At 46.0% G+C, this 24,763-nt stretch overlaps 2 protein-coding genes across 4 annotated transcripts in view; one reads left to right on the forward strand and one right to left on the reverse strand.

Moving 5' to 3' along the window:
• The window catches only part of snx29 (sorting nexin 29), a 136,510-nt gene extending 114,072 nt beyond the window's left edge, over positions 1–22,438 (forward strand). Inside the window, exons 19-21 of one of the 3 annotated variants that reach the window (XM_056429737.1) lie at positions 6,534–6,674; positions 17,143–17,282; positions 20,729–22,438. In XM_056429737.1, the coding sequence (XP_056285712.1) occupies positions 6,534–6,674; positions 17,143–17,282; positions 20,729–20,855 (408 nt within the window). In that variant the 3' untranslated portion in view covers positions 20,856–22,438. Of the gene's footprint in view, positions 1–6,533; positions 6,675–17,142; positions 17,283–20,728 lie in introns of those variants that run through there. The other 2 variants (XR_008833505.1, XR_008833506.1) reach the window with 2 other exon arrangements.
• Positions 1–24,763, reverse strand: part of cpped1 (calcineurin-like phosphoesterase domain containing 1) — a 243,295-nt gene that overhangs the window by 157,731 nt on the left and 60,801 nt on the right. The gene's annotated exons all lie outside the window — the stretch shown is intronic.

The following is a 24,763-nucleotide window of genomic DNA, read 5'->3' on the forward strand; positions in this document are numbered from 1 at the left end:
CTTCTGGTTTGATCAACAACGCCTTCAGCCGGCGTTAGTTCTTTAAATGTCAAAAAAACGAAACCGATCAAACGCGCAGCTCACGTCCGCTCCCCTCCAAACACCGGGCGCTGTGGTCCGGCCATAGAGCGGTCGAGGGAAGACGTCATCCGTCAGCCCCCCCCCCACCCCCGCGGTGCTGGAGTGGGATCTCCCACAGTTAACCTGACCGTCTCATCATTCTCATCTTGCACTTAATGCCATTTCCTCCCCGTTCCACCTGCTCGTTGGAAAAGCTCCCGGCTGAAGATCCAGGGAAATGTCGATCAAAGAAAACGCTGCAATTATCCCTTCACAGACTTCCGCGCTTCAGATCTTTTTATTCCCGCCGTTACTCGGCGGCATGCGAGCGCTCTTTCCCCCGGGGGGGAGCGGAGCTGTAGGTTTTAGACTTTGCATGTTCGACTCGGCTTCGTGTGGATTTCCATTAAGGCTGGATCTCCTTCACATGTCGAGTCCCGTGCAGCAGACCTCAGAACAGCTGAGGTGTCTGGTAACGACCGTCTTCATGAATATGGTAGAGCGCATGCTGGCCTTTTTAATTTATTCTACACCTAAGCAGGCAGGGAACATAAAGAGCTCATCCGACACGTAGAAAAGATAATAACAGCGGAAGAGATTCATGTCGTTTTTGTAAATTTCTGCATTTTATTTGGCACCCTCTTGTCTTTTTTTACAGTTTCTATCACAGATGACGTTCCCTCTTAAATGTCACCAGTGATCTATAAGTGCAACTCACTGAAGTGAGTATCTAAAAAATATAAAAAAACAGTCTGTGTTAATATTTTTAGACACAACAGAACAAATAAGAGATACAAGTTCGGCATTTAAAATGACACAAAGACTTGTGATGTGTTTTTACGGGCTCTAGAAAACGACTACAGTCCGCTTCTAAAGTCCACTTAACGTCGTTGGCAGCTGTGTTATTAATATTAATATTTCGGCTCCTCTAACATGACTATCGGCGTCGCTAAATGAACGTTGTTTTGGTGTGTGCTACTTCCTCTACAATACATCATGTGTGTCTGTGTGCAGTTGGTTTTATTCCTGTGGAAAACGTCTCGTGAAGATAAGAGAGTTTGATGCACAGCTGGAGCTCTTTCTAAAATGTCAACAGTTAAAGGAACCGCGGAGACCCAGTGAGCACGTCTCCCTGGACTCTGCAGGAATAAATCCATCATGGAGGGAGGCGGAGAGACTTTCTGCACCAACATTCGTCTCGCTAGACAAAAAGGTTTCTGGCAGGCGCTCGGCGAGGAGCGGCGCTCTGCCGTTACCTTTCTGTGTTGCTGTGAGACGCTGTGCTGTGTTGCCTGCATGGAGGACTTAAAATGTCTTAAGTATAAATAAAGAAATGCATGAATTAATACAGGAATAAATACATAAATGTATACATAAATAAATACAGGAATAAATAAATAAGTTATACCTAAATAGGACATTATTAAATAAATGTAATACATTTATAGGTATAACTTATATTTCTGTATTCCTGTATTTATTTATTTATTCTTGTTTTTATTTATTTATACATTTATTTAAGTATTTATTTATTTAAGTATTTATTTAAACATTTATTTAAGCATTTATTTATTTATTCCTGTATATATTCAGGCATTTATTTATTTATACTTAATACATTTTAAGTCCTCCATAGGCCTGAAGCTCAAGGGTTTTAATGTATAAATACATACATAATTATATAATTGACACTGTCATTTGGTGAACGTATATATAGATACATAAATACATGTGTAAATGAACAAATGCACCAAAACATGTAACGTGCATTTAATTAGTAATGTACACTACCGTTCAAAAGTTTGGGATCACCCAGACAATTTCGTGTTTTCCATGAAAACTCACACTTTTATTTATCAAATGAGTTGCAAAATGTATAGAAAATATAGTCAAGACATTGACAAGGTTAGAAATAATGATTTGTATTTGAAGTATTACTTTTTTTCTTCAAACTTTGCTTTCGTCAAAGAATGCTCCTTTTGCAGCAATTACAGCATTGCAGACCTTTGGCATTCTAGCTGTTAATTTGTTGAGGTAATCTGTTGAAATGTCACCCCACGCTTCCTGAAGCACCTGCCACAAGTTGGATTGGCTTGATGGGCACTTCTTGCGGACCATACGGTCAAGCTGCTCCCACAACAGCTCAATGGGGTTGAGATCTGGTGACTGTGCTGGCCACTCCATTACAGACAGCATACCAGCTGCCTGCTTCTTCCCTAAATAGTTCTTGCACAATTTGGAGGTGTGCTTCGGGTCATTGTCCTGTTAGAGGAGGAAATTGGCTCCAATCAAGCGCTGCCCACAGGGTATGGCATGGCGTTGCAAAATGGAGTGATAGCCTTCCTTATTTAAAATCCCTTTTACCTGGTACAAATCTCCCACTTTACCAGCACCAAAGCAGCCCCAGACCATCACATGACCTCCACCATGCTTGACAGATGGTGTCAGGCACTCTTCCAGCATCTTTTCACCTGTTCTGCGTCTCACAAATGTTTTTCTGTGTGATCCAAACACCTCAAACATGGATTCATCTGTCCATAACACCTTTTTCCAATCTTCCTCTGTCCAATGCCTGTGTTCTTTTGCCCATACCAATCTTTTTTTTTTATTGGCCAGTCTCAGATATGGCTTTTCTTTGCCACTCTGCCTAGAAGGCCAGCATCCCGAGTCGCCTCTTCACTGTCGACGCTGACACTGGCGTTTTGGTACCATTTAAAGAAGCTGCCAGTTGAGGACCTGTGAGGCGCCTATTTCTCAAACTAGAGACTCTAATGTACTTGTCTTCTTGCTGAGTTGTGCACCGGGCCTCCCACTTCTCTTTCTGCTCTGGTTAGAGCCCGTTTGTGCTGTTCTCTGAAGGGAGTAGTACACACCGCTGTAGGAAATTTTCAGTTTCTTTGCAATTTCTCGCATGGAATAGCCTTCATTTCTAAGAACAAGAATAGACTGGCGAGTTTCACATGAAAGTTCTTTTTTTCTGGCCATTTTGAGAGTCTTATCGAACCCACAAATGTGATGCTCCAGATAATCAACTAGCTCAAAGGAAGGCCAGTTGTATAGCTTCTCATCAGCAAAACAGTTTTCAGCTGTGCTAACATAATTGCACAAGGGTTTTCAAGGGTTTTCTAATCATCCATTAGTCTTCTAAGGCGATTAGCAAACACAATGTACCATTAGAACACTGGAGTGATAGTTGATGGAAATGGGCCTCTATACACCTATGGAGATATTTCATTAGAAACCAGACACTTCCACCTAGAATAGTCATTTACCACATAAACAATGTATAGAGTGTATTTCTGATTGATTTAATGTTATCTTGATTGAAAAAAACAGTGCTTTTCTTTGAAAAATAAGGACATTTCAGAAATCAGAATCAGAAACAGTTTTATTGCCAGGAATGTTTACACAAACGAGGAATTTTTTTTTGGTGGAAGGTGCAACATTTGGACATGACAAACAAACAACAATCAACACGACAGAAAGACAACAAGTGATCTAAGTGATCCCAAACTTTTGAACGGTAGTGTATTCATTCGTGGTGGCAATTCATCATTAAACTACATGATTATTTATTTATTTATATGAGCATTTAATTAGTTATGTATTTGTATGTTTTAATTTTAGCCCTTAAAGCCCTCCATATGAAGCTTATGAAGTTTGCAGCTGAGGTCGGAGAAAAGCTGGTATCCCAAAGAAGTAAATGACAGCGGCATAAATAAATAATAAATAAATCAGCTATTTATGATGTAAATGGTGATTAAGACAAACCTTTCCTTTACATCATAAATAGCTGATTCTTCCTTCTCATATTGCCTCATTGAGGTTTTATGTTCATCAAACGTAATATTATGCTATTCATAATCCATTTAAATACAGACAATACGACCGTGTCCATCACGGTCCCTCTGAAGCGCGCCGAGAGGCCACGCCCCCGTTTGAAGACTGCTTTATTTGGGGAAATCAAAGCGCCGCCGCTCACATCTTCAAAGATGGAGAGTTTGGATTTCGCCGTTGATTTTTTTATTAGTCTCAGATAATTAAAGAGAGCGCCGTTGCCATAACAATGAGATGCTGTACAACATGCACATGGATATGTGAGCCGGTGTGTTCATGAAGGATTATGTAGAGTTATTGTTGTGTTTCACACAAGGGGTTGAGACGTTAAGATGTGGATGCGTGGACATTCGTCTCTCTAAGATCCAGGTGATGGATATGTCATTTGACAAGTCCAGACTAAAGTTGTCAAAAATAAAATATTTATCTAGATATTTTGTGGTTTTTCCTCAATTTCTGGTCACCTATCAAAATCTGAAAATTGTCTTACAGAGAACTTAAAACTTATAGAGTGAAAGAAAGACCCTTTGATTTACTTTAGTACGGGGTTCATTAAGAAGGCAACACACACACACACAGCCCTTCGCTTAACTTGCATAAAAAGAAGTGGTGAAAGTTGTCCGTGCCTGTGGGTCCGACTCAAAGTGCTGAGAGGACGAGTCTCCGTCCATTAGCAGCTTGTCTGCTCCCATCTCGTCATCCACCTCATCCTGGTCCTTCTTTCAGCTGTTCACGCAAACAAAAAAAGTCACTGTAGAATGTCATGCATTCTGGATTCATTACAAATCAACTGAAATATTGCAAGCCTTTTATTCTTTTAATATTGCTGATTATGGCTTACAGCTTAAGAAAACTCTAAAATCCTATCTCATAAAATTTGAATATTTCCTCAGACCAAGTAAAAAAAAAGATTTATAACAGCAAAACAAAATCAAACATTTGAAAATGTGTTTCCAGGTGTTTGAGTTAATTAGACGATTCAAGTGATTTGTTTAATACCCTACTAGTATACTTTTTCATGATATTCTAATATTTAGAAATAGGATATTTGAGTTTTCTTAAGCTGTAAGCCATAATCAGCAATATTAAAAGAATAAAAGGCTTGCAATATTTCAGTTGATTTGTAATGAATCCAGAATGCATGACATTTTTGTTTTTTTAATTGCATTACAGAAAATAAAGAACTTTATCACAATATTCTAATTTTCTGAGACAGTCCTGTATATTATATATATCTTGGGGGGTTTCGATGTCTGTGGGCAATTAATTCCGCTTTACCCCAGAGAGTTTCATGGTTTTAACGCTGCGTCACAACCTTTTAGCGTGTTATACTACTTATCGTGGGATTCAAAGAATATAAAGATACACGCACAGGATTAATACACCGCCTCCCACTCACTCAGTAGATACCCATTTAAATGATGCTGCATGGCCTGAGGTCCTTCTATTCACCGGGACTGGGAAGAGACGTTTTCACATCACATTAAGGACGTCTAGACGTGTCAGCGAGCCCTTCGGGCCTCAGCCGTCCGTCTCCTCTTAATGGCTGTCCACAGTGTCACATTCACGTGTCTCTGCCGTGCGCGCTGACAGGAGAGCGCTCGGTAAAAGAACGTCTCCCTTTTGGAAAATAACCACACAAAAAAAGCTTCGCTTGGCGAACACGTTCTCTGCATCAGGTCCTCCTCGTGTCTTCACTTGTAACTCGTTACTGGAAAGCAGCGTGCAGCTCAACACTGGCTCAGACAACGAGGACTTTTAGGAATTATTTTTGTGCAGGGGACTCGGTCCATTTGTATTTTTTCATTTTTTATATATTTATTTAGATTTTTACAAATTAACAAGACAGGACTTTAAGGATGTACTACAGAGGGAAAGGAGAAAGAAAAGGAAAGAACAACACAAAACACACCCAAAAAGAGAATTAAAAAAACACAGCAAATAACACATCCACACATCAGCAGTGTGACATCAGTACATCTTGGTTCTATCATCAAATCAAGTCGGCATCAGAACCAGGGATTTTAATCCGGCCCGGAGGGGTCCCCCACGTCTAAGATCGATTTCCATATCTTCACAAATCCCTTGACGTTTGATTTTAAACAAATCGATGTCTGTTGGCGTGAACCTGACCTATCTCCAGGTTTTTCGGCCACTTTTTGAACGTAATCCTCAGAAGCCGTCCTGCTCCCTGTTCTCCGCTGTGACAACGAGGCCCGTCTCTCCGCTCCCTCCCCTCGTAATAGGCTCATCTCTCCACCTCCCTGGGCTCCCTCCATCTTTCCCCCGTCTGAATAAAGCGACTAATGGTGCGTGGAAATGTCGGCGCCGATAGACGGACCTCGTCTCTGGCGTTCACGTGAAAACACACATTTACGAGGATGAGAGGACGTCATTCGTTTATTGTAAAGCAATATAAGAGCTTAATAACTCAACTATGCGTACGGGAAGAAAAACAAGTAAAAAGCTAAAACACAACTGTGTTTTATTGAAAAGAACATCTTTTTTAAATATTCGATAAATGAGTTTTTGTTTGCTTTTCAAATTTGTATTATCGATTTGAAGACATGCTGTGGCTGATGTCTCATGTGATGATGATGATGATGATGATGGGGTGGTGTCTCCCCTGTCCCCAGGTGTACATCCGTATCCTGGACAACGAGTGGAACGTGTACAGGCGTTACACCGAGTTCAGGGAGCTGCACACACACCTGAGGACCCAGTTCGCTCAGGTGGACACCTTCAACTTCCCGCCCAAGAAAGCCATATGGAACAAGGTGAGAGCCGCCAGTCACCGCGACCTTCACTGCGACCTTCAGACATTTCTGCCGTTCAAAAGTTTGGGCTCACTTAGAAATGACCTTATTTTTAAAAGCACTGTTTTCATCAATGAAGATAACATTAAATTAATCATAAATCCTCTCTACATAGTTAATGTGTACATGACTATTCTCTGGTGTTTAATGGAGTCTCTCCAGAGGTATATAGAGGCCCATCTCCAGTGTTCTAATGGTACATTGTGTTATCGCCTTAGAAGACTAGCGAAGGGGTAGAAAACCCTTGAAAACCCTTTTTATGCGAGCGCAGCTGAAAACAGTTATGCTACTGAGAAGCTATACAACTGGCCTTCCTTTGAGCCACAAGAAGAACTACATTAATATTTACAATACAAATCATTATTTATATCCTTGTCAATGTCTTGACTATATTTTATATTCATTTGATAAATAAAAGTGTGATTTTTCGTGGAAAACACAAAATTGTCTAAGTGGGTGACCCCAAACTTTTGACCGGTCGTGTACATAAAGTGTTTTTGGTAATTATGAAAAACAATCCTGGCCCCTGACTGCAGACGCTGTCGTGGGGGTTGTTGAGGAAAAGCAAAACATAACGATACATAACAAAAATAATACGGCGGACATGCTAACGTTTCAGCTAATGTTTAACGACGACTTGACACTTTTGTGTTCTTGGATTGGCTTAAAAATAAACACACACACACCGCCGTCTAAGCCCTTTTTAACTGCAGAGTGTAGCTCTTACCACAAATCCAAGGCTCTGCCCGCTCTCTGTGGAGGGAGGAGCAGCCGGCGGGCGCGTGAACCCGGTTCCATCCCATAATAACTCTTTCCCCACACGACCTTCACCAGTTATCAGGAACATGCACGTCGGCATGTAAAGATTTAACCAGCACCAATTCCCTGTGAGCACTTCATCACTGTCCATTTCCTTTTTATCCTGACACACACACACACACACACACACACACACACACACACACACACCCTCCCTCTTCATCTACAGGGGACAAACACTGCTCCCGGTCTCGATGGCTCACTTACCCGTCTAGTTAGTAGGAGATCTCTCTCTCTCTAACTCTCCTCCTCACTCCTCTCTCCTCTCCTCACTCCTCTCTCCTCTCCTCCCTCCCTACTTTTTCATCCCGTTCTCCTCCGTCTGCCTCCAACCTCGGGGAGAATTTTTTAAAACAAATTACCTTTTCATGTTTGTTGTGGTGTTTAGTTTTAAATGGATTTATCTATAATCCTCTTAAGGTCTCTTCCTCTCTTCCTCCCTCTCACTCTCTTCCTCTCTCTCTTCCTCTCTCACTCTCTTCCTCTCTCTTCCTCTCTCTCTCTCTCTTACTCCCTCTCACTCTCTTCCTCCCTCTCCCTCTCTCCCTCTCTTCCTCCTCTCACTCTCTTCCTCCCTCTCCCTCTCTTCCTCCCTCCCTCTCCCTCTCTTCCTCCCTCTCACTCTCTTCCTCCCTCCTCTTCCTCCCTCTCTTCCTCCCTCTCCTCTCTTCCTCCCTCTCCTCTCTTCCTCCCTCTCCTCTCTTCCTCCTCTCCTCTCTTCCTCCCTCTCTCCTCTCTTCCTCTCTCCTCTCCTCTCTCCCTCTCTCTCCCTCTCTCTCCCTCCTCCTCCTCCTCTCTCTCTCTCCTCCCTCCTCTCTTCCTCCCTCTCCTCTCTTCCTCTCTCTCCTCTCTCTCTTCTCCTCCTCTCTCTCCCCCCTCTCTTCTCCTCCTCCCTCTCTTCCTCTCTTCCTCCCTCTCACTCTCTTCCTCCTCTCTCTCTTCCTCCTCTCCTCCCTCTCCTCTCTTCCTCCTCCTCTCTTCCTCCTCTCTTCCTCTCCTCTCCTCTCTCCCTCTCTTCCTCCCTCTCCTCTCTCTTCCTCCTCTCTCCTCTTCCTCCCTCTCTCTCTCCTCCCTCTCTCTCCTCTTCCTCCTCTCCTCTCTTCCTCCTCTCCTCACTCTCTTCCTCCTCCCTCTCTTCCTCCCTCCCTCTCTCTCTCCTCTCTCTCCCTCTCCTCTCCTCCTCTCCTCTCCCTCCTCTCCTCTCTTCCTCCCTCTCCCTCCTCTCTTCCTCTCTCTCCTCTCTCCCTCTTCCTCTCCTCCTCTCTTCCTCTCTCCCTCTCTTCCTCCTCTCCCTCCTCTCCTCCTCCTCTCTTCCTCCTCTTCTCCTCCTCTTCTCCTCCTCCTCTCCTCCTCTCCCTCTCTTCTCTCCCTCTCACTCTCTTCCTCCCTCTCCCTCTCTTCCTCCCTCCCTCCCTCTCCCTCTCTTCCTCCCTCTCACTCTCTTCCTCCCTCCCTCCCTCTCCCTCTCTTCCTCCCTCTCACTCTCTTCCTTCCTCCCTCTCTTCCTCCCTCTCACTCTCTTCCTCTCTCTTACTCCCTCTTCCTCACTCTCACTCTTCCTCCTCTCTCCTCTTCCTCCCTGTCACTCTCTCCTCTCCCTCTCTTCCTCCCTCCTCTTCTTCCTCCCTTCCTCCTCTCTCACTCTCTTCCTCCTCCTCTCTTCTCTCCCTCTTCCTCTCTCTCTCTCTCTCTTCTCTCCTCCTCTTCCTCCTCTCCTCTCTTCCTCCCTCTCTCCCTCTTCCTCCCTCTCACTCTCTTCCTCCCTCTCCTCCTCCTCTCTTCCTCCCTCTCCTCTCTTCCTCCTCCCTCTCTTCCTCCCTCTCCTCTCTTCCTCCTCTCTCTCTCCTCTCTCTCTCTCCCTCTCTTCCTCCCTCTCACTCTCTTCCTCCCTCTCTTCCTCCCTCTCTTCCTCCCTCTCACTCTCTTCCTCTCTCTCTCTCTTACTCCCTCTCCCTCTTCCTCCCTCTCTTCCTCACTCTCACTCTCTTCCTCCCTCTCCCTCTCTTCCTCCCTCTCACTCTCTTCCTCCCTCCCTCTCTTCCTCCCTCTCACTCTCTTCCTCTCTCCCTCTCTTCCTCCCTCCCTCTCTTCCTCACTCTCCATCTCTTCCTCCCTCTCACTCTCTTCCTCCCTCTCCCTCTGTACATGTCTTTCATTTCATGAAGATAAATGCTCGGGTCAGCATTCTGGTGTTTGTTGGGATTGTTTTGGGGTGTGAACATGAGCAGGAGGCCATGACCTCACGTTGAGACGCTTGAGGTCAAGCGGAGCTCGATGTCCGTGACCTTGAACACGCGTCTTGCTTCTGTCGACTCATCTCAGCTCGACCTTCTGTGTCCGGTGTTGCTTTGTGTACGAACAGCTTGATATAAAAGTCTCTTATATAAATGTAGTTAGTCTGTTCATCCACGTCACTCATTACATGTTTTTCTAACCTTAATTCACACAGGTGTGCTCAGACTGGGATGCTCTGGTAACCGTCTCCAGGTCGACATTTAAAGATGAATTAGAGGCTCTGCTGATGCGTTTCAAAAACCACACAAAGGAGTGCCTTTTTATATTTCTTTTACCCAGACGTTCACGCTGGAGAAGGAATTATGTCAACTCATTTCTCAAATATGTGCTGCTATGGCAGCAGAAGTTTTGGAGAAACTTGCCGACCCCCTTCGAAAAAAAACACAGAGCTCAAGGCCTTAGAGACTAGACTGAAATGAAATGAGGCGGCAGGTGGAGGGCTTTGTAGCTCAAAGATTTGATAAGCACCAGAGTGTGTGTGTGTGTGTGTGTGTGTGTGTGTGTGTGTGTGTGTGTGTGTGTGTGTGTGTGTGTGTGTGTGTGTGTGTGTGTGTGTGTGTGTGTGTGTGTGTGTGTGTGTGTGTGTGTGTGTGTGTGTGTGTGTGTGTGTGTGTGTGTGTGCGGCTGTAGCTCAGTGGGGTAAGGGGGTCGTCCTGCAACCCCAAGGTTGTCGGCTCTCCCCATTAGTTGCAAGTCGAAGTGTCCTTGAGCAAGGCACTGAACCCCCAGTTGCTTCCCGGGCGCATCACTGCAGCCCACTGCTCCTTAATAACTAAGGATGGGTTAAATGCAGAGAATACATTTCGTTGCATGTGTACGTGTACTCTGTGCAATGACAATAGTTTGAATCCAATCCAATCCAAAACGTGAATTTCTCTTTAAAAGCTGAAGCTGCACAGCATAAAGGAGCAGTTATTCTAAATGTGTGTGTTCCAGAGAGAGGAGCTGTATTGGCTGTGTGTGTGTTTGGTATTCTAGTAATCAGCAGGCCTGCCGTGTTGAGTTTCCCTGTTTCACTCCAGTCGGGGGGGGGGGGGGGGGGGGGTGCATTTAAACCGGTTTTCAAATGATACAAATGATGTTGTTGTACAACATATTTAATTCAATTATAACTTAAATAGTATATAAGAAGACACAAATGCCACCGGATGTACAGACTCTTGGTGTCTGGTGACGGTCCTGATTGGGGGAGAATGTATAAAATGTGTTCCTGTAAACCCGATGCACTCCCTTAAAGCCACAGTCACACCAACCGGGCGACGCCCTTCGTCTGCAGACTGATTCACCGACTTCTCTGCTTAAATTAAAGGTTATTCTCTGTGCAGATTTTGGACCGAGGATTCTAATAATGTCATATTTTTAGCAACGTGTCTTCAGAGTAATAATTACATGTTGATGAAAGCTGCTGCTGCGTTGCTTCTCCGTCTTTTATCCTCCTTCCTGCGTTCAACCGTTGCAAAGTCACACTTTTGCTCCAGTGTTGCAAACCCCAAACTGATTTGAACACACATACACACACACACACACACACACGATGGAGCGATGTTAAAGTCAGTCGTGAGACCATCAAAAGCCTTTAAGGCAGCGCCGTGTGTCGGCGCCGCTGTGGTTCTCTGGAAAGGATGAAACGTGCCAACTGTCAGTGGAGATCATGTAGTAGAGCACACACACACACACACACACACCTTACTCACTCTATTACATGACAGGGACACAGGGTTTCATCATCACATACACACTTCCCAGAATGATTGACAGCTCGCGGGGAAACACAGCTGCAGTTCTGCTACCTTAAGTCTCTGGATGAACGTGGCACACACACACACACACACATCACGTTACGAATATTTAAGGAGAAAGGAATGCAAAAAAATATTTAAGGAGTCTCAGAATGCAAAAAAATGTTGTGGTTCAAGGATGGAGGTCATAAGAGAGCTGGATTTAATGATCCAGACTGTGGAGGTCAGACAGGAGCTGGACATCAATTAGATTTTTGTCCCCAACATTTTTGGGGACCCTTTCAGACTGCGTGACCCGGTAAGTTCCGCGGTCACGCGGCCCGCCGGGATCCAACGGGGGGGAGCGGGATCCACCGCACGCTGGAGTTCAGCTGGAAACCTGATTAACGAGTCTTTCTTCTTTCTTCACTTCCAGTCGGCTCTTTAAAAGCATTTTTTAAGTTGCTGCAGAACTTTTCAGAAAGACCTCGAAGCGAAGTAATGTGGAGAACACGAAGAAAAAAAACCTTTTCAATTCCATTTGGGAGAAGAGAAGCCTCGTCGTTGCAGTTTTAATATGTACAAAACTCCAGGTAGAGTCAAAGGAACGGAAGTGTGAGCTGGCTGGAGGTCAGATGGAGGTCATTGCGTTGGTCTCCGGGGTCATTGATGCAGGATGGAGGTTCACACCGGCGGGCGCGTCACACACTCATGATCCAGCGTCTCTACATGACGTGTGTACATCACGATGTACGTAACCACGTGAACAACATCGAGTGGATCCGTCTCCTCACCTCGATGTTCGGACTTGCGTCCGGAGGCGGTTCCCATTATGTTTTTTTGTTTTTTTTTGTTCTCCGCCCTCCGAAACCAATTCCTCTCATGTGCCACTTGTATCACTGTCTCTCTCTCTCTTTCTCCCTCCCCCTCTCTCTCTCTCCGTATCACTGAAGTCACTCATCCGCCTCAGGCTCCGAAACAAACGGCTTCATTTTGGGGATTTTTTTTATTATCTCTCTCTCTTTGTTCTCTCACATTTTCCCAGGAGCGACGGATAATTTAAAAAAAGAGAGAGACGCGATGTGGAAGAGTCTTTTGGTGAAAAGGTAGAGACCGTCCACGTCTAGCGAGCCGTCGTGTGAGACCCGGGAGAAGATATCAACTTTGAAGTTGTTGCTAACGACAGTTGAAATCTTGTCCGTAAAGTATTCAGAGCCCTTAACATGTTTCACTGGACATCCGAGTGGTCAGCATGAGAGTTAAATGTGAGTCACAGCAAAGCCTCTGAATACTTAGGACCATGGGATATTTCAGTTTTTCTTTTTTAATAAATTTGCTAAAATTTCTACATTTCTGTTTTTTTCTGTCCAGATGGGAGGCTGGGTGAACATTAACGAGAAATAAAATGAACTTTTTAGATTTTTAGCAAATGGCTGCAATGAAACAAAGAGTGAAACATTTAAAGGGGTCTGAATACTTTACGTACCCACTGTATATTATTTTGAGGCTTTTTAATGATGTCATAGAGACACTGTGGAGGGCTTCAACCAGTAAATCTGGCCCGGGACGTCCATCACACGGCGTCCCGACGTCCGTCACACGGCGTCCCGACGTCCGTCACACGGCGTCCCGACGTCCGTCACACGGCGTCCTGACGTCCCTCCCATCTCATGCGCTGTTTAGAAATAAAAATAATAAAAAGCCAAAACAAGGTTTTAAATCATTGAAACAGTTATTATAGATTTTAAAGCAGGATTCAAATCCCGGTCAAAAGCATTGAGAGGGAACCCAAAAAAAGTGATCAATATCGTAGAGCGCAGTTACTTTTCAGTTCTGAATATGTTTTCAGTTGCCGGGCAAAAATGTTCTTCTCGAGATGTGCTTTTTGGGATTTTTTTTCTTTTTTTCTTTCTTTCCCCTCCCCAGAATTCAAAGGCAGACGATTCTCTGGTGTGTGTGTGTGTGTGTGTGTGTGTGTGTGTGTGTGTGTGTGTGTGTGTGTGTGTGTGTGTGTGTGTGTGTGTGTGTGTGTGTGTGTGTGTGTGTGTGTGTGTGTGTGTGTGTGTGTGTGTGTGTGTGTGTGTGTGTGTGTGTGTGTGTGTGTGTGTGTGTGTGTGCGAATAAATACATATTGTAGGCTATTTGGTTAAATTGACTTTAAATTAAATATATAAATTTTTCCACCACAACTCATGGACTTTTTTCTCTCTCTCTCTCTCCTCCCGTCCATCAGCCCTTTCTTCTCTCATGGTGAGGAAACGGCCCAAATACGTAGTTAACTCTTATCTTCCCTGACGGGACGTGTGAGACGGTCGAGGCCGCGCTCCCCTTCATGTCCGCTCCGTGCTGCTGCTGCGTCTCCACATGATCGGATCACTAATAATGGACCGACGTCGGCTTCCTGTCACATCAGGACATGTACAGGGAGGAGATGGCGGGGGGGGGGGGGGGGGTAGTAGTCAGTCGTCGTCATCACAGCACCTGGCCTCCTCCTCCTCGTCCCTCCTCTCCTGATGAATCCGTCACGACGTCCATTGGTGTTTGTGCCGCTCTGACATCCCAGAAGGCAGTGGGGTCGCGTCCCCTCACTCTGTTGGCGTGGCATGAAACGCACGTCGGCACGCGCGTCCCGATCCGACACATCGGATTAACCCCGCGCCGCCTCCTTCAGCCGGGGAACCTCTCCTACTCTCCGTTTGAGGAGTTCTCTCCCGGTCACCTGCCGACCTTCCGGAAGCTTCTCAGAGGGGACGCGCTGCACATCGAGTGCTGACAACCCTCTGAGGGCTTTGGATTCATTAGTTTTTCTTGTTCTTTGACACCAATCAAACCACTATCGTCGTACATATTTAGTTTTCTGTCATGTTTATTGTTGATACCTTCAGGTGAAGCTCTGTGGGACATGTGGGTGGAGCCAACCAGAGTCCTCGCCACTGGTTGGTTGCGGCGGTTAGCTCTGTGCAGGGCGTGAAACTCCTCATGCACTCTGGCTGTTTCCCATTTGTTTGTTTATATGCAACATGTTGACGGCAACCAACACAATTAAATGTCATTTATGTATTCAGAGTCTCCCCGAGTAATGAAATACACATGAAAAGGTTGAACTGCTGATTAATTTAATAATTGCAAATGTGTGTTTTTCTAGTTTTAGATAATCTTCTGGATTGATGAATAAGTAAACACTATTATATTTAATAATTAATGCGAAAGAAATAATCCTTCCTGCAAATTTCACTTCCCAATGACGACTAAATTTATTTTGCATGTTGCTGAATTCATCTATTTGTTTGCTGTTATGAATTGTGTCGTCTTTTTTAAATTGGGGGCAGTGCAAGCGTCTATTTTTTCGACATATTTCCCGTCAAAAGCATCGCTGCTGGGTCACGTGTGATATCCCTGCTTCGGGGAAAACATCCGGTAGCTTGTTGAAGCCCCCAGAGGGGCGTCAGATGTTAAACACTTCCAAACGAGCCGTAATTCCATAATTGCACTCGTTGATTTAATGAATTTGAACCGACGTCAGCTTTTTTCGCTGCCGCGGCTCCTCGTGCAGAGTAACCAGAGATGGAGGTCGCTCTGGATCCTCGATGAACAGAGCAGCAGGGAGTGAGGCCCCCTGCCGCCTCGCGATCGTTTGTTCCAGTCCCAAGTACCCGGGCTTTGTTCTGAGCCTAGCCGGACTCTGATTCGCCGTGCTCTCATTGGCCGTCACATGACCGATTCTTCTAGCAACCGCATCGCAGATTAAACACAAATATGATGCGGTTTTAATCCTCTAAAATGCACCGGTTTTCTTTTTTAGTCGAGCGTGGAGCTTTGCCCTGGTCATCATCAGCATTAGTTGGGCCTCATTATAAATATAAAGTGTTTGTGCTTATGGGAGGAAAACCCAAAATCACACGCGACACTTATTAAAGACGTGACGCTGCACAGCGACGAGACATAATGAATACAGTCCAGGTCTTTATTAACCCTCTGGAGTCTGGGGTCATTTTCTCGATTTTACAAACAAAATTAAATTCACCTTTAAAAGGCTTTTGCATATGACACATACCCATGTGTTATACATAAAAAATTCCAGAACAATCTCAGCTATCTATATATTGAGGCACAATTGTCCTCAGGTACAAGTGGAAAGAAAAAATATGGCCCTAAAGCTGAAAATGTAAGTTCGAATTCTTCATATCTCTTCTGAAAACACACCTTTACTCATGTGGACCAACTGTTTTGGTGTTTGAAATTGGTTTACCAAAGGTCATAGGTTCACAAAAGCAGTGACATATTTGAATACAATGCTAGATACATGTAAATAAATGTCAAAAAACAAATTTTGTATTATCGTTTTTTGAGTAGAAATGATGTGGTCCGTCACACATTCACCAACATGATAAAGATGGGACAGAGAAATGACTTCATACTGCAGATAGTTTCATGGGGTGTGTGCAAATAAAAAATGACCATTAAATTTTTTTTTTCTTCAAATAAATGTATCATACCAGGGTTTTTCCTGGGTCAAAATGGGTCTCCGGTTTTTTTTTAGTCCCGCCCCCCTGAAGCTCTAAATTTAGGGAAAACACTGAACTCGATTACTATTGATCAAAACAGAACGAGGGTTCGGCTGTAGCCTCCTTGAAACATACTAGTGAGAACATATTCACTGACATGCACATGATGAACACAGTATATACAGGACTGTCTCAGAAAATTAGAATATTGTGATAAAGTTCTTTATTTTCTGTAATGCAATTAAAAAAACAAAAATGTCATGCATTCTGGATTCATTACAAATCAACTGAAATATTGCAAGCCTTTTATTCTTTTAATATTGCTGATTATGGCTTACAGCTTAAGAAAACTCTAAAATCCTATCTCATAAAATTTGAATATTTCCTCAGACCAAGTAAAAAAAAAGATTTATAACAGCTGAGTGTTTGTCAAGGCTCAGGAAACCCTTGCAGGTGTTTCGAGTTAATTAGACAATTCAAGTGATTTGTTTAATACCCTACTAGTATACTTTTTCATGATATTCTAATATTTAGAGATAGGATATTTGAATTTTCTTAAGCTGTAAGCCATAATCAGCAATATTAAAAGAATAAAAGGCTTGCAATATTTCAGTTGATTTGTAATGAATCCAGAATGCATGACATTTTTGTTTTTTTAATTGCATTACAGAAAATAAAGAACTTCATCACAATATTCTAATTTTCTGAGACAGTCCTGTATATATATATTTTTTTTCATCGCAGACTTTTTTTTGCCTTTGGCGCTCGGGATTTGTCATAGGCGCTCGGGAAAACGGCTTAGGCGCGCGCCCAAATTTTCTCTATGCAGGAAAAACCCTCTATACATTAAGGGGACTAAAGCGGACCCCCCCCCCCTCCCCCCCCCCAAAAAGATCATCTCAAATAACTCTTTCACATTCTGTGTGTTCTCTCGGGCCGAGACGCCGAGTAAAGACATCATCAGTCGTGTCGACCTGCGTCCATCACAACTAATGCCTCTGCAGGGCCGCATGTGATTATCGCCCTCACAGCTGCCCAAAAACTGAGTTTGATTTAAACGGACTAAACGTCTCTCTCTCTCTCTCCTCGCAGGATGCCAAGTTCGTGGAGGAGAGGAGGAAGCAGCTGCAGGGCTACCTCCGCACGGTGATGAACAAACTGGTCCAGACGCTGCCAGAGTTCACCGCCCGGCCCACCAAAGAGACGCTGCTGTCTCTGCTGCCCTTCTGCCTGTAAGTGGACTCACTCGGGCTGCAGGCCTTACCCTTTCATCTGTGTGTGTGAGAGAGATGCCAGCACATGTTAGCAGGTGAAGGGCTTCTGTCGAGGAAATACATCCAGGAATATGTGTGTGTGTGTATCAGTGTAACGTTCTTCTTCTTCTTTTTATGGTGGTTTGAGTCGTTTTAAAACATGGTGGAATCCAAATGGCGCGCCTCTTTACAGATGTAGAGCTGCCTCTAAACTTTACAGAAGTCCCGCTGTTTGCTCACGTGGGTTTCTTTGACAATGCTTTTCATTCATCTTCAACATTTTCTAAAATAAAGAACGTCACGCCGTCGTGGCTGTTGTTGTTACGGGATACAAACGGGGAGGGTTAATGTCACCCACGATGACAAATCCCCTGTAAACTAAACTTCCCTCGCACACTTCACGTGCACTTTGACACACACACACACACACACACACACACACACTCAGGCTGGCGAGTGTGAAAGTACCTCAGCGATGCACCGACCTTCCCGGCTGCGTCTGAAAATGAGATGTTCCGCTCACTTCTTGTCAACATTCAGGTCGATCAGTCAGCTGGCGTCACACCGTCTGACTGGAACAATCAATGAGTCATCGGGGAACAACAACAACAACAACGATGATGACACCAACAGCCACAGCATAGTTGACACAGACGCTTCACTTTGTGGCCGTGATATGAGGATCATTCAAAATGATAATCACAGGTTTTTATGAAAACGAGAAGTCCTCTGTGCTGCATCATGTCGGTTCCCCCTCGGTAGGGGACTGAACGGGACCGCTTCCAAAGGGGGTCTCGCTCTGGTTCTGGATCGGACTCTGTGGAGTCTGTGCAGACCAAATTAAATCTGGAATACCACGGAGGAACCACGAAATCCATCCGGCGATCTGCGGGGAACCATAGAATTACCTCCAGATCATTTGGTAACCATGGTAACGGATGTGCACATCATTTTTCGCACATTTCCCCGCGGATACACCAGAGGGGAAAGAAGTTAAACGGAGGCGCACGGCTCTTCTCTGTTGTCTATTTCTACCTGGTCTACATTAAATATGACGTGTGAGGTCCATTTGAATCTTTTCTAGTTTCTAGTTAATGAGTTGAGATAAATAAACTCGTACGCTGCAGTAGAAGCTGCTGCTTCTCCAGTAAAGTAAAACTCCTCAGATGTATTCGGTGATCACCTTTTGTGATGATCATTTTAATCTGTAAAGTAACTCCGGCCGTCAGATGAATGGAGTCGAGTCGTACTTTGGAGACAAGCCGCTCGTATTGTCCTGGTAGCATGTTGTCTTTACTCTTTACTTTACCCTCTGCTGCACTAGGGGTCACGACCTTTGACCCCTGCGTGTTATTTAATATAACGAGGGCCAAAAGGAAAATGTCAAAGTACACATTAAAGAACATTTTCCCGACAATTTTGGTTTTTATCTCGTTACCTAACGCTATAAAAAGGGGCGTGACTAACTGTGCCCGTCTGTAACTTTAACTCTAACACAGCGTAGTTGTAGAGATGGGGGGGGGGGTGAGGAGAATATGCCGAGGTAAGCGAGAACGCTGCTCGGCCCCCGAAGAGAAACCGTGCTCCGATTACGCAACAACGGTCTGATCCCAACTCGAGAAAAACGACATCGGGTCCGGTGGATTCTCAAGGAGTGGCCAGGTCTCGAAGGCCAACACAGAGTACATTGAGGAACACATTCATTTCCACGGCCCTCACGCCAACGGCGTGGACATCGATGGACTGAATGCTTCACGGTGAATGTTTCCACGTTGGCTCGAGCCGTCTCGGTGTGTTCGTCCTCTGCACAGTGCGTTGCTTCATTTGTAACCCGACGGCCTCGACGAGGACGGAGAGAAGAAGATGGAAGGGAAGGGAAAAGAAAGCTGGTCGGGGGTCTGAGGAGAGTCGATATTCCACAGTTACAAATCCAGAAAGAGTTCCCTTCTATATCGGCTTGAAGTCCAGTCATTTTAATTATCACATGCCGTTCATCTGGTCAGATTTGTAATTAGCTACTCTGAGGGCGTGTGCGTGTGCGTGTGCGTGTGCGTGTGCGTGTGCGTGTGTGTGTGTGTGTGTGTGTGTGTGTGTGTGTGTGTGTGTGTGTGTGTGTGTGTGTGTGTGTGTGTGTGTGTGTGTGTGTGTGTGTGTGTGTGTGTGTGTGTGTGTGTGTGTGTGTGTGTGTGTGTGTGTGTGTGTGTGTGAGTTTATTATGCAGACTCATCACCAGGCCCTGCCTTTCTGCTGTTTGACAATCACCGTGATGCGCGCTGGTGTCGGCGTTCCTCTTCATCCTCATTACGCACCTCTGCAGTCTCGACTATTTATATTCCACACGGCGCCTGGAAAATAAGTTATTATCGAGTCCACGTCCTGCCGAGAGCCGCGGACAAAACACAAAACATATCGGCCTAATTAATTTATCACATTTAGCTACTTTGCCCAGTTTGATATGAATAAATGAGACGGTCTGTGATTTTTTCCGACTCTGCAAGCTGCCCTTAAAGCAGCTGAGACACCCCCGTCGCCGCGTGGCCGACCTTGGCCAAGTTCAAATTGTGTGACTGCACACTTGAAAGCGGCACTCGGGGTACATTCAGATAATAATAACAGCCGCCGCGTTAACCAAGCCCACGCCGCCCCCCCCCCGCTGCTACGACCCGCAGTGACGCCTCCAGCCAGAAGCACCTCGAGTGCGTTTTGTTTATTTTTAGCTTGTGTTGTTCTTGCGGGAATCAGACCACCGGACCGCCCAGACGTCCCAGATAACCTGAATCAACAGCTGCTCCGTTAACGAGGCCAGTCGGACGTCGACAGGGAAATGCCCTCTTTCTCTTCATTGTTTTTTTTTTCCAACATTGATTGAAAATCCCTTCGTCAAAGAAGCACTTGAACTCACCGCTCCCGTTAACCCGATTACTGCTTCGCGAGCAGCGCGGGGGGGGGGCGGCACTTGGCTGAGAAGAAGCATCTCAGTCTCCGAGTGCCTCTCGTTCATCAGATAAAGACCCCGGGGGATCGGGGGTTCATGTTATGAAGACGGTAACCAGGGCGACGGTGTCATTAAGTGGCCGAGATTATATCCTCCTGAATAATGAGAGGCCCTGTGTCGCCGTTCCATTGCTCCCTGTGTCCGTGAACATAGACGTTTAAAAACATTCATAAATACATGAACTAAATGACGATCGGCAGGTTTGCTCTCGTCCTCTGGAAAGAGACGACGAGAGCACGACGTCCCAAAAAGAGCTGGACGTGATTTCACTTCGGGCTCCCCTTCACGCCGTTAGTGCAGAGCCATTCTCACTCTGCTGATCTGGTGCATGGAAACGATGCGTTCAAGTCCCCCGCCGTGGCGTCGCTGGGTGTGTTTGTGTGAAAGATGAACCGGGTGATCACGTCCTCTCCTCTGTCTCCTCCTCCAGAGACGCGCCGCAGGCCAACGACGGAGGAGCCAAGACGCCCCGCTCCAAAAGCTCCGCCCGCTTCCCCAGACTGGGCTGCGGCCGCAACCTGGACGCCCGACCCGAGCCCCAGAGCGGCGACCTTTAACCCCCCCGTCCCCCCCCCCCTCCCAGAGCCTTTGAACTCTTACTCTGAGGAGGACGGCGTTGCTGTGTCCTCGGTGTGAGGACATCCAGGGAGTTAAGGACCGTCCCGATGAAAGGCCTCAGTGCAGGTGTGGAGACGCTCCAGGTAAAGGACGCGTCAGCCAATCACACGGCACCTCTGACCTCACTGAGAGACACACGGACTCTCTGCACACGGCACAGGAACTCGCCCGGACCCCCCCCTCCCCTCTCTCTCTCTCTGATCCGAAACACAACGAGACGACGGAGACGTGGTTTTTCTTCTTTTTCTTCTTCTTCTCTCACTCCATTGGGTAGAGGCGGGGCTTCGTGGTCACGGGGCCTGCCGTGAGGATTTTAGTATTATCTTTAGGGGAAATGAATTTAGCTTCTCAGCTAATGTGTCAACATCTCGGTGCCATTACAGGTTTAGATGGTGGTGATTCAGACAATGGGTTTCCCTTTTCCTGCTTCTGTTGTATTATTATTATTATTATTATTGTGGCTAATGGAGAAACCGCAACAGACAAACAAACACATATCTTAATGTCACCGGGGAGGCAGCGGCATCTTTACAAACCCACACAGGTATCAGATGAAAGCCGTAGGGTGGAAGACACACACATATTTGGGACTGTACAAAGAAAGATGAATGTCTGGAGGGATCGTGAATCTTATGTGTCACTTATTAAAAAAAGACCAGATCCACTGCTACGTTCTCTCCCTTCACAATAAGAGCCCTCGACACAGGCAGATCAGATCCACTGCTACGATCTCCCCTTTCACAATAAGAGCCCTCGACACAGGCAGACCAGATCCACTGCTACGATCTCTCCTTTCACAATAAGAGCCCTCGAAACAGAAAAAAGTATTTCACATTTTTGTGTTATTTATTTGTCAAACCCTTGGTGAGTAAAGGCCTCATGATTAACTAAATAAGATGCACAACTTTTATTTAAATCACCTCAAATTGTTGTTTGACATCTTGGTCCTCTTAGTCTGATCTAGTTGACTAAACTGGATCAGATTACGCTCTAAAACGCTTGTGTGTGTGTGTGTGTGTGTGTGTTGTCCTGTTTACGTTCAGGACCCAATTACCGACGCCATCACTTTTTTGACCTCCCCGGATAGTTTTCGGACGGTCCCTTTTTTGTTTTGCGGAAGTTCATAAATAATCCGACTTGCAGCTTCATCTCAAAGGTGTCACATCAGACTCATACACCTGCTGTCATGAGGACCTGTGAGCAGATAGGAAGGGGACCGCTGCTCTCCCATTGCAACAGACATGACTCGTAGGTTGGCCGGCTTTACCCAAACATGTTTGAATGTTTAAAGATTGATTAACTATCGCGTCTCAGCTGGACTTAACGGAGACATCCTGTCCGTGGTTCATGTGGCGAGATAAAGCACCCGCATGGGGAAGAAGACGAGATATTAATACGAGTATGAAGAAAAAGCCTTTTTGAAGAAACGATGCGTCTCCTCACTCTGCTGTCGCATCCCATCAAGAACATGTGACTTTCTTTTTTTATTAAAGACTATTCTCTGCTGTGATACAGTAACATTCTAGAAGTTGTTTTATTTTCAGTGCTGTACTGCATCATGCTGACCAACAACATGGCTCCTCCCCTTTCCACAGATATCCACAGTGAGGATTTGTCTCTTGGACACTCCTTTAACTCTCTGACAAGATAGATAGATAGATAGATATATACTTTATTAATCCCCAAGGGGAAATTTGTCGTTCCAAGTAGCAGCACCAATAAACCAGACACACAAGAATAAAAACAAAACACAAATATAAAAAACAGGGATGAAAGATATAGAAGTATACAAAGTAAACAAAACAAAATATATATGTACATATACAATACACAAGCATACACAACACACATCAATGACAAATCAAATTCAAAAATATTAAATATAGACAGTGTGCAAAATGCAGAGTGTGTATGTGTGCAGTGGAAATGAAATGTGTGTATGTGTGTAGTGCAAACAAATGAAATGTGTGAAGTGCAGAGCAACATAATGTGGATATGAAGTTATTATTATTGCAGTTATTGCGATCTGGCAAGAGGTGATCTGTTGTAGAGCCTCATAGCCGTCGGCAGGAATGTTCTCCTGTATCTGTCCTTGTGGCAGCGGAGCGTGAGGAGACGTCTGGAGAAAGTACTCCTCTGTCCCTGTAGGAGGTGGTGGAGAGGGTGGTCCGGGTTGTCCAATATGGACACAAGTTTCTTCAACGTCCTCCTCTCCACCACCTGTTCCAGGTGCTCCAGCTGGCAGCCGATGATGGAGCCAGCCTTCCTAACCAGTTTGTTAAGACGGCTGGTGTCACCGGCTCGATGCTGCTCCCCAGCAGACAATGGCAAAGTGCAGCACACTGGCCACAACCGACTGGTAGAATAACTCCAGCATCTTGCTGCACACGTTGAAGGATCGAAGCTTTCTCAGGAAAAAGAGTCGACTCATCCCCTTCTTGTCCACAGCGTTGATGTTGGCCTTCCAGTTCAGTCGGCTGTCGATGGAGACGCCCAGGTACTTGTACTCCTCCACCATGTCCACGTCCACTCCCAGGACACTCAGAGGTGTAGGAGCTGTCGCCATCCTCCTGAAGTCCACCACCATCTCTCTGGTCTTGGCCACGTTCAGCCGCAGGTGATTCTCATCGGCCCACTTTACAAAGTCACTCACCACTGCCCTGTACTCCTCCTCCCGTCCATCCCTAATACACCCGACCACTGCAGAGTCATCAGAGTACTTCTGCAGATGGCATGACTCCGTGTTGTACTGGAAGTCACTGGTGTACAGGGTGAAGAGGAAGGGAGACAGAACAGTTCCCTGTGGGGCCAACATCACTGACCACCGTTCCAGACAGCACACGCCCATTCTGACAAACTGTGGTCTGCCTGTGAGGTAGTCAGTGATCCAGGAGATGGTGGGCGCGTCGACACCGACCACCCGCAGCTTCTCACTCAGCAGCAGTGGCTGGATGGTGTTAAATGCACTGGAGAAGTCAAAGAAAGTGACTCTCACAGAGACACCGGTTCCATCCAGGTGCGACTGAGCTCATAGCAGGTAGATGATGGCGTCGTCCACTCCCACATGAGGCTGGTAAGCAAATTGCAGAGGGTCCAGCGATTTCACCTGCGGCCGGAGGTGGGCCAAGACCAGCCTCTCCAGCACCTTCATCACATGGGAGGTGAGGGCGACCGGTCGGTAGTCGTTGAGGCCAGATGGTGCTGACTTCTTTGGGACAGGGACCAGGCACGACGTCTTCCACAGCACCGGGACCTCCCCCAGCCTCAGGCTGAGGTTGAAGAGGCGCTGCAGGACACCAGACAGCTGGGTGGGCAGGTCTTTAGGACCCTGGGGCTGATGCCATCAGGACCTTCCGCCTTGCGCTGGTGTAGCTTCTCCAGCTGTCTTCTCACCTGGTCAGTAGTCACAGAGAGGGGGGAGGGTGGAGGAGCCCATTGTTATTGAGGGCTCGGTGGATGTGCAGCTCAGCAGGGGGGACAGAGGGGAGGTGTGTGGGAGGTGTGATGTGTGGAGGAGACGGGGGAGGGCTGTGAACTGAACCTGTTGAAAAAACAGTTCAGGTCGTTGGCCCTCTCCAGGGAGCCCCCTGGCTGTCTCCCTCCCACCTTGAAGCCAGTTATCTGCTTCATCCCAGACCACACCTCCCTTGTGTTGTTCAGCTGGAGTTTGGCCTCCAGCTTCCTCCTGTAGGAGTCCTTGCCCTCCCTGAGCTTCACCTTTAGGTTGCGCTGGGCTTTCCTCAGCTCATCCCTGTCTCCAGACCTGAAAGCAGCTTTCTTCTTGTTAAGAAGTGCCTTCAGGTCCCTGGTGATCCAGGGCTTGTTGTTGGGGGAAACACACCAGGGG

This window comes from Pseudoliparis swirei, chromosome 13 (assembly GCF_029220125.1).
Source record: "Pseudoliparis swirei isolate HS2019 ecotype Mariana Trench chromosome 13, NWPU_hadal_v1, whole genome shotgun sequence".
Lineage (NCBI taxonomy): Eukaryota > Metazoa > Chordata > Actinopteri > Perciformes > Liparidae > Pseudoliparis > Pseudoliparis swirei.